The sequence below is a fragment of the Papio anubis genome, chromosome 2 (assembly GCF_008728515.1).
Source record: "Papio anubis isolate 15944 chromosome 2, Panubis1.0, whole genome shotgun sequence".
NCBI lineage: Eukaryota > Metazoa > Chordata > Mammalia > Primates > Cercopithecidae > Papio > Papio anubis.
This window is the reverse complement of record NC_044977.1, coordinates 189,177,878-189,188,692: the sequence shown is the minus strand read 5'-3', so window position 1 is coordinate 189,188,692 and position 10,815 is coordinate 189,177,878. Positions and strand designations below refer to the sequence as shown.

The following is a 10,815-nucleotide window of genomic DNA, read 5'->3' as shown; positions in this document are numbered from 1 at the left end:
TCACAGCTCTCTGGAAAGTAATAATTTCTACAATGTGTATAATTTAGCAGTTACCAGTAACAAGACAAAAGTTTTAAAAAGAAGAGATTTTTAGTTTATGATTATAAACTATGTATCAAATTTAAAAAATGGTAGTTCAAGTTCCTTGAGCTGACATCTGCATTTAGTAATCTTTTAGAATGAAAAGATTCAACTGATACACTGTATAACATTTAGATAGCATAAAAAGATTTTTTTAATAGATTCAATAACAGTATAGGCTTTCCCCCTCCCCTCCCCAGGTTTTCTCCTACAACCTATAAGGTTTCTGGTGGACGATGATCTTTATTTCATAATTTTTATTCTTGAAATGTGATAAAGTTGAACTCCATCCCTGACTGTTAAAAATATGATCAGAAAAAGGTTTAACAGCCTTGGGAAAATCATTTCATAAAAGCACATAAAAGCACAATTATATGATATCAAATAATCACCTCCAGGAAACACAAGCTGGACAGTCTTACGCTGGCCATCATCAAGAGGAACCATTTTTATGGGAAACTGATGACTACCTTCGTGAGCTGACCTCTAAGAGTGAAAACTACCGCACCTTCAAACACCACCAATGTGAACATGAATCCATGAATTTAATTTAAAAGTGCATTTATGACATTATCTCCCACAGACAGGACAGTCTTCTGGAGTGGAGACATCCAGAGTTCTCTAGCAAGGCTGCACTTGAGGCTCTCAAGAGATTCTTGACTTCAGATTTTGCTGCTTCTCCCACTGGTGGGTGCAGTAATTCTACCGCACCCCGTCCTGCTGCTTCCGGTTAAGATTTGCCCTGTGTAGGCATCCTTTACTGAACAGCAAGCGTACCTTGGGAAAGGCAACACATTATGCTACTGCCAGTCTCATCTTAACTTGACAATACTAAAAAACGGGTTTTTTGTGTTTTTTGAGATGGAGTCTCTCTCTGTCACCCAGGCTGGAGTGCAGTGGCATAATCTCGGCTCACTGCAAGCTCTGCCTCCCAGGTTCACGCCATTCTCTCGCCTCAGTCTCCTGAGTAGCTGGGACTACAGTCGCCTACCACCATGCCTGGCTAATTTTTTTGTATTTTTAGTAGAGATGGGTTTTCACAGTGTTAGCCAGGATGGTCTCAATCTCCTGACCTCGTGATCCACCCGCCTCGGCCTCCCAAAGTGCTGGGATTACAGGCGTGAGCCACCGCACCCGGCCTGTTTTTTGTTTTTTTGTTTTTAACTATTGGGAACAGGGCATAAAAGGAACAGAGATTTGAATTTAGAGTAAAAATGAAAGAGAAATTTTAGACATTGGCTCCTGGTAGGAGACACTCACACCTCCCCAGAAGACCAGTGGAAGAAGAGAGTGTTTGAGGGTTACTGGAGACAGAGTTGGTGCCATAAGAAAGGGAAAGAATTACTGATAAAGAAGGGACGGGATATAGGGTCTCTGTGGCCCAGACTGCAGCACACAACTCCTTCTATTAACATTCTTATTAACCCTGCAATTAGCTCGTTGAGTATTTCTGGCCCTGGGGTAAAAGCTAAGTAAGTTTAATAGGTACAAGACTTTCACTGAGTCTTCTGTTTAGTCACATTATGTACCGTATTCCTCGTTTTCTCATTGTACCATCCCCCAATATTAACTTGAACAATTCCTTTATTTAATGCCAAGCTTTTGATGATAGCATAAGATGGATGTCATTGGCTGGTGGTGTGGTTTATGGGGTCATGTTACAATGTCTGATGTAATCCCAGGTTATAGACAGCTGCACTCCCCCTTTCCCCACCTGCTGCCACCAAGAATTTCACTGGAACAGCATAGAAAGCAGTGTCTTTAACTGAACACATAATAAAATGAGAGAATAAAATTATGACCCTCCTTGGCTTGTAGAAAAAGTCTTAAGAATATGAGATATTGTTTTCTAAATATGGCATCTTAAACATTTAATTATCTCTTCTCAAGGTTAAAAGGTCAAATCCCTGAAATACTTCAAAATCCAAAGGGAAATATGTAACACTGTAGAAATAACAGCCCACTCTTACTTGTCATGTCCTCCTGACAAGCAAGCAGATTCCACAGAAATCACTGGAACTGAAACCCTGGAGCCAACAGCCTCTCCTCTTCCCATCCACCCTAATCTATACAGGTGCAGGAGGAAGATGAGGGTGCACTCCCCACAGCCTTGTCAATTAGAGTCCCTCAAACTACCTAACCAAAATGCTGAATTTCCCAACTTCTTTTCCAACAAGAAACATGAATTTAGATGTCAACGCTAACAATTTGGGGTTCTTAAAATTTCTTTCAAAACCATATATAAATAGTTTTTCATCCCTCTGGCAAAATAGCCACCCTTGGGGAAAAGGAAAATAATATTTATAGTAGAAATAAAATGTGATGAGATTTTGTTAAGATCTTCTGCTGGCTCACTCAAAAGGCTACTGCTTCTCGTTCAAGCTGCCACAGCAAATCTATGTTAGCAGGGGAAAAAAAAATTTCATTGGCTCAATGATAAGATAATATCAGTAAGCAATTTATATTAAAGAGCCTGCCATCCATCACAGGAATTTGCAACAGTAATGATGCACTGAAAATAAGTATTTACCCCAGGTTTTCTTTTTCCTCCTCCCAAATTCCTTCAATATCAATACCTCGTTGGTAAACTGTTAATAGTATTTTGTTCTTTGTCTTTTTGGAAACAAGCCCAGGAATGAGAAGGCACCAACAGCAGCTGTCACAAACCCAACGGTACTTATTGCTCGGTTGGCCTATAAGGAAACAAGAAGCAAACAAAAAACACATCATATACTAAAGACATCTCAGTGTCCTAAATGAAGCTTTAGCCTGTTTCCTAAACTGAACATCTGTTTTAATGTATAATGGATATATTTAAAGTTCAATGCAAAATTAAAATTCTGCATAAAGATGAAGAAATGAATTTATAATTTTTATAATTATTTCAAACATGTAGATATATACATGTGGGTATATATTCCTCATATTTTTAAAGCACTCTGACAGTTTATATACTCATTATCAACACAGTTCCCATTAGTCATAAACAGTACACGGGTGAAAGAGGTTAATATACCACTCCTGTTTTGCAAAACTTGGGATATCATAAGTAATTTGCCTGAGATCATTCCATGAAGATGTTTAAAGATAGGCTGAGTCTTCTAAAACACACACTCTTCTCCTGTGCAGCTCTGGCCCCTTAAATAAACACTTTGTGTTGGCTGGGTCTACACCAAGGTAAGTATCATATGAGAGAGAGAGAGAGAGAGAGAGTGTGTGTGTGTGTGTGTGTGTGTGTATGTTTCTCTAAGGAGTGTCTATTAGCAAAATAATTCAGGGATGTCATCTGAGCTGAATACCCATAAGCTGTTATTTGGTAGACACAATTTCTCTTCTGATAAACAAACTTCAAAAAAGCCAATACTGATGTTAACTATCATGTCAAAAATTAATTTCTCATGTAGACAAACCACTCTCAAGATCAATTGTCCATAAAGGAAGTCAGACATTTATAGCTTTAAGGGTATTAATCATCATGATGATGAGGGAACTAATGAATATTCATGGTTTTCTTGGCACTCAACTAATATTGCCTTCCATTCAAATGGGTTTGAGTGCAATTTTATGACCCAGAGGTCACATTCAGATACTTCAGAATTAACAGGTACTCTGAAAACATTTGTTCTCTCTGGGATTTAAGAATCAGATCTTTCAAATAAAGCAAAATATTTTTCCCAAATGGCTCTGGGGAACCAGTCTAAGAGCTGGAAAGCCTAACCCAGGTCATATTTGAGCATGCCCTCTGTCTAACCACAGCCTTCCGCCATGGGGCCTGCCACTCACATGTTACTACAACGCAATGCTACCTCCCTAACTGCAGCTTCCCTTTTAGGAACAGGCACAAGGGCCAGGGCCAGGAAAGAGGCACACAACAGGAATCTTAGCTCCACGTGTTTGCAGCATGTGTTCACTCCACTACACCATCCTGTCGTGGGCAGAGACTAGGCCTGTAATTGTGACCCACTCTCTCTGCTCCAACCCCCAGATGCCAGGGAGAATGGTAAGGGCAAACAACTCGGCACTAGCCCTGACAAATCCTGTTTTACTTTATAATTTTGGTTTTATTTGATTTCTTATCTATTTTATTTATATTTTAATTAATCCTTACCTAAACTATTTCCTAGGAGAGAGTCAGAATTCACTGTAGCACAGAGCTGCCCACATACCATATTCGGGGGGCGGGGGAGAAGAGGCAGGAGGATGCAGGATATAAGATAAAATCCCAAAGAAGGGGAAGAGTCACTAATTAAGACAGGGATCAAGCCCAACCCTAGTACAATTCCAGGCAGACAGTGAGATCCCAAGAAGGTCTAATAGAGAGAAATGGGGTAGTCAAAAAAAATACGAAGGTGCAATCAGTGTCTTTAAATAGAGGTGTCAAATGGTAGCAGGGTACGGCCCTTGGAAAACGGCAGGGTCCTACAGATAGTGTGCCCCAGCGAGGTGCAGCCCTGACTGACTAGGTATCTTTCAGCCACTACAAACACAAGATGTTAACGAAAGCCCACAAATTTAAGAGGGCTGGTTGGGGGATGGGCAACCTGATCCCAAACCATAATCCCTAGAGATGACACAGGCCAGATACCACGATCATAAAGCCACTTTAAGCAGTGCCACTTTAAGACAGCTTCCCCAATTCCAAATGTTAATTTATTTCAAGTCTCATTCTAGATAATGAATCTCATGTAATTGGGACAATCCATTGGAGTTAGGAGTAATGGGATGTGATGTGCAAGATTACAACATCTCAGGATGTTCTTGGTGAACCAGCATGAACGAGAACTTTTACTTCATGGCTTACTTTGGATTATAAGGTCACCAAATCCAACTCTGCATTCTTTATCCTTTAGAGGGCTTTCTGTCCATGTGCCATAATAATGGCCTCATTCTAGGGATCTGTACCTGGCCTAATGAAACAGTAGCTGAATCTGGAGTGGCTGTGTCTAGACAGCAGTGTAGCGGGGACACAGATGTGTGGCAGGTTTATCAAAACGCTCCTTCCTGAGGCATCCTAAGGCTGTGGTCATATGTACTGAAGCACCATCAGAATGTGTTCATGTGTTGCCTCGTCCAGGCCTACTGAAGGGTGTGGGCCATCTTTGAAAAAGATAGAGACATTTTCATAATTTGGTCTATGAGAGTACAAAATGTGAGAAATTTTGAAAAATACATAAAAGATAAGACACAAAGTGAGAGAAAACAACTGTAGAACACAAATCTGATAAAGGAGTGTTATCTAAAATATAAAAAGAACTCTTGAAATTCAACAACAGGAAAATGAACAGCTGAATTAAAAAACAGGCAAGATCATCAAGAGATATATCATCAAAGATGACATGCAAAGAAGCATATAAAAAGATGCTCAACATTACATGTAACTAGGCAACTGCAAACTGAAACAAGATGCCTATTAAAAAGGTTAAAATTCAAAATACTGATAACATAAAATGCTGGCAAGGATGTGGAACAAAAACTCTCATTGCTGAGACTGTGAAATGCGAAATGATACACTCATTCAGGAAGACAGTTTGGCAGTGTCTTACAAAACTAAGAATATTCTAACCACATGATCTAGCAGTCACGCTCCTTGGTACTTACCAAAAGGAGCTGAATACTTATGTCCACATAAAAACCTGCACATGGAGGTTTATAGTGGCTTTATTCATAATTGCCAAAACTTGGAAGCAACCAAGATGTCCTTCAGTGGGTGAATGGATAAATAAGCTGTGGTAAATCAAGGAAATGGAATACCATTCAGTGCTAATAAGAAATGAGGCATCATGCCACAAAAGTATATGAAGAAACCTTAAATACATATTACTACGCGAAAGAAGCCAATCTGAAAAAAGTCACATGCTACATGATTTCAGCAACATGATATTCTGCAAATGGGAAAACTATGGAGATGGTAAAAAAAAAAAAAAAAAAAAATCAATGATTGTCAGGAATTTGCAGGGAAGGAAGGATGAATAGGTGGAGCGCAGGAGTTTTAGGGCAGGAAAATTATTATTTATAATACTATAATGGTGGATTGTGTCATTTTAAATTTGTCCAAACCATAGAATTCGTAACACAACCAGTGAACCCTAATGTAAACTATGGACTTTGGTTGACAATGATGTATTAATGTTGGTTAATCAATTTTTCACAGTGGTATGGTAATGATGATAAAGATGGCTATACTGGGTGGGGAAGGAGGAGAGAGTTCTACACTTTCAGCTCAATTTTCCCATGAAGCTAAAAACTGCTCTAGAAAATTGAATCTATTATTTTTTGTTTCAAATACAGAAAAGCACAAAGAAGAAAAAAAGATGAAATCATAATCCTACCCTTCTTACCTTTTTTATGCCTTACTAGTTTTTAAATAGCCATTCCCCAAGAAAACATTTCTAAGCTCAAGGGCCCTAAGCTTAAAGGAATTCAAAAAACTAATCTAATATTAGCTATTATTAGTAGTCATACTATTAGTTATTGATAACAATATATAATCCAGTTGCTGTTAGATCAAGATTTTATTGACTATGTTAACAAAGATCTATAAAATTCCTGGATACCGTTATGAAAAGTAATATCCACTATGGGCATGCTATTTATTGGGATGGATAATACATAATACAGTATGCTGAGAGACCTCAAATATCTCCATCATCTTTCAAACGACCTGTGTTGATTAGAAGACTGATCAACAGTGGGTCCAAGCACACTCCACTAATAATGGTGATGATGGGGTTCTCACTCAGGTCCATGAACACCAAAGCTTAGGTAGGCTTTTAAGGCTGTCACTGCATCATCTTCATCAGAACCTGCCAGAAACAGGTTCTTACTATTTGTTGAAGAAAAATTAAGTTTTCATGGGTCTTGGGTCTAGATACGAAAGGTGAAATGATGATGGATTACAAGTTACAGTCAAGTAAGAAGATGGCTCTAATCTCTTTTTTTTAAACATTTAAAAAGTATTGCTTATTTGTAACCACTTTACTGAAAACTGGCTGACATGCAAAAAGCTGTAGATATTTCATGTGTTCAACTTGATGTATCTCGAGATAAGTATACCCCCATGAAACCATCATTACAATCGATGCCATAAAGTTTATACATCACCTCCACCATGAAACCATCATCACAATCAATGCCATGAACTTATCCATCACCTCCACCATGAAACCATCATCAAGATCAATGCCAGGAACTTATCCATCACCTCCACCATGAAACCATCATCAAGATCGATGCCATGAACTTATCCATCACCTCCACCATGAAACCATCATCACAATCAATGCCATGAACTTATCTATCACCTCCACCATGAAACCATCATCACGATCAATGCCATAAACTTATCCATCACCTCCAAAAGCTTCCACCCACTCCCTTTGTTGGTTTGTGCTAAGAATACTTAACATAAGATCTAACCTCTTAGCAAATTTTAAAGTAGGCCACATAGTATCATTAATCATAGGCCCTATGTTGTACAGTATATCTCCAGAACTTATTTGTCTTGCATGACTGAAATTTTCTACCCTTTGACTAACATCTCCTCATTTCCAAAAATAAAATAAGTAAACAAATAAAAAATTGCTTGGTTAGTGCAGCGAACAACTTTGTCATTAACAAAGAAGAAGAAGAATGGAACCTATTTCTATCTATACACCACTAATTTTCAATGCAAAAGTGAGCAGGAATTTGTGTGTACCCTCTATGTTCTAGCTCAAAAGCAATTTATTGTTACATGTGAGCAGAACATTCATTATGTTAATACATTTCCTAATGAGAATGAATTTCCAATTATTTCCTAATGAAAACAAATATATCCTTTATGTTCTATCTCCCACTTTCCCACACCTTTTTATTTAAAAAAACACTTTTTAGATCTAATTAGCATACCACATATTTACCCGCTGAAATAATGTAGCTCAATGTTTTCAGTATATTCATAGACTTGTACAACAATCACAATTTTGAAACTTTTCATCATTCCAAAAAGATACCTCTTATCCTTTAGTAGTCTCCCCTCATTTGCCTCGACCCCCTCAGCCCCAGGCACCACTAATTTATTTTGTCTCTATAGATTTCCCTATTCCAGGCATCTCATATCAATGAAATAATATAATATGTAGTCTTTTGTGATTGGCTAAGTAGGCAACTTGGCATATGTTTTCAAGGTCCATACTGTATCATGTATCAGTACTTCATTTCTTTTTATTGTTGAAAAATATTCCATTGTATGGATATACCCCATTTTGTCTATCCATTGCCCATTAGATGGATATTTGAGTTATTTCTACATTTTGACTATTAGAACTGATGCTGCTATAAACATTCACGTGCGGGTTTCTGTGTGGACATATGTTTCATTTATCTTGGATATATACCCAGGATTAGAATAGCTGAGTCACATAGTAATACTACATTTAATTTTAGAGGAATTGTCACTGTTTTCCAAAGGAGTTATATCATTTTACAAGCCTACCAGAAGTGCACAAGAGTTCTAATTTCTTCACTTCCTTGCCAACACTTACCATCTTTTGTATTATAGCAATCCTATTGGCTGTGAAGCGAAATCTCATTATGGCTTTGATTTACATTTCCCTGACGAAAATACATACTCTAGATATGTATCTGAAAAGGGTCCAGTACCCAGAGTACCTAAAGAAAACTTACTACTGAACAATAAAAAGGCAAATAATCCAATTTAAAAATGGGCAAAAAGGCCGGGTGCAGTCGCTCACACCTGTAATCCCAGCACTTTGGGAGGCCAAGGCAGGTGGATCGTGAGGTCAGGAGTTTGAGAACAGCCTGGCCAATGTGAGACCAGCCTGGTCAACATGGTCTCTACTAAAAATACCAAAAAATTAGCTAGGCATGGTGGCAGATGCCTGTAATCCCAGCTACACGGGAGGCTGAGGCAGGAAAATAGCTTGAACCCATGAGGCAGAGGTTGCAGTGAGCCGAGATCGCGCCACTGCACTCCAGCCTGGGAAACAGAGCAAGCCTCCATCTCAAAACAAACAAACAACAACAAACAAACAAAAGGGCAAATAACCTTAATAGGCATTTCTCCAAAGGTGATATACAAATGGCCAATAAGCACATAAATTGATGCTCAACGTCATTAGCCATCAGGAAAATGAAAATCAAAACCACAGTCAATTTGAAACTTGGGTATAGGGAAGGGTAAGTAGGATTTTGAAAAATTAGGCTCAAGAGGTGCAGGGTTTAGATAACAGGAGGCTTTGCTAGCCTTCTTATACATGCCATTTTCCCAAGCTTTTGTGAGAAGAATTATAACCTCATTTCTTACTCAGGGTAGAAATGTATAACTGATCCACCATTTCAAAATACTGGAAGTCTTCGATAAATCTGAATTATTAAAATATTATGGCATTATCTTTCAAATTTTTAGTCACCTTTTAAAAAGTTTTCATAGGTAATAACTCACTGGAGTTTAATCTATTAAATTATTTTTCATATTTTAATATTTTAAATGAACACCTTATATGTATTTTGGATGAAGAGGACTTTCTTTTGTTAATAGTTTTATATATCCATTCTCTTGTATCACCTTAATATTCATTTTTAGTTTACTGGACTGGTGGGACAACACATAGGGAAAGACAAACATGCTGTTAGCTAGAAATCCGTCACACTACTAAACAATGGCAGTAACTGACAAAATTGTAAAGTACTTTAAAAATAAAGTCAATTAGTCTATCAAAAGTCATCCCAAAGCTCAGTGAATCAAACGATCTACTTAAAGGCAAAAAATTTCATTGAAATTAGCAATTGCAAGGAAAGAGACAACATTCACAAGCCCACTAAGACATGTCATTAGTTAGCCTCTGTCCACCAATGAAAAAAAATTTAAGAACCACCATCTGTGATATTGGTAAACTCCCACTCAAAAAACTCAACATCCTTTCCAGCGTATTCTTTTCAGTATATGAGGTCACTGATTTGAGACTGCTGTATGGTGAAGTAACAGGAAAAAAAGAAAGACTAAAGGCAGTAAGTCGGACAGAATGCTATGGTCTTGATTCTACTTCAAGTCCCTTCTAGCTCAAAATTCATAATATCCATGTTTTAGTCTCAATTTGATTATTAACTTGTTGCAGGACCTTGCAAGTCCATTCTCTGTTCTTCGGTATTCTCATACTTTCTGGCCTTTTTCATTTGGTTTGAGACCTGGGAACCTTATCATAGCCAATAGTTATTCTTTTTTCAATGTAAGAATATCTCCTAAAGAAAACTCACCTGCTGTGAAACTCCTTCTCCATAGCGAAGCAATGTCACAAAATGTTCACAGTTGTTGACAAGTAAGTTATAGGCCACTTCCTGTCCAATTACAAACTCTGACCGCTTTATAATTTCTTCCACAGGGAGAGGGGGGTACGTTTCATCGTATTTATTGTTTATCCTGTATGTGTCATTTCCCACAACATCCTTCAAGAGCTGCATTTTCACCAGGGCCTTACTGCTGAATACAGACTTGGCGCTTGTAAAGGACACAGGAATGCCATCTATAAAGGAGAATTCTGGTTAGTAAGGTATAGTGACCCAGTCCAATGAACTCTAATGCCATCTAAAGACTTTGGAAATGCTGGCATGTCTAAACCTAGCCCTGTTCCTAACTTATTATTAAAGCAAAGCCACTTAATCTCATCAGCCTTAAGCAGTTATTCTGTAACTTAGCAGTAACACTTACTATTGTATGAGTGAGAATATAAGAAAAAC

General features: G+C 38.0%; 1 protein-coding gene across 1 annotated transcript in view; it reads right to left on the bottom strand.

Annotated features, from left to right (window-relative positions):
* Nucleotides 1-2,518: 2,518 nt before the first annotated feature.
* The window catches only part of PLAAT1 (phospholipase A and acyltransferase 1), a 35,338-nt gene continuing 27,041 nt past the window's right edge, over nucleotides 2,519-10,815 (bottom strand). The window contains 2 exon segments of the mRNA XM_003895287.4: nucleotides 2,519-2,774; nucleotides 10,336-10,601. Coding sequence (XP_003895336.2) covers nucleotides 2,673-2,774; nucleotides 10,336-10,601 — 368 coding nt within the window. The 3' untranslated portion in view covers nucleotides 2,519-2,672.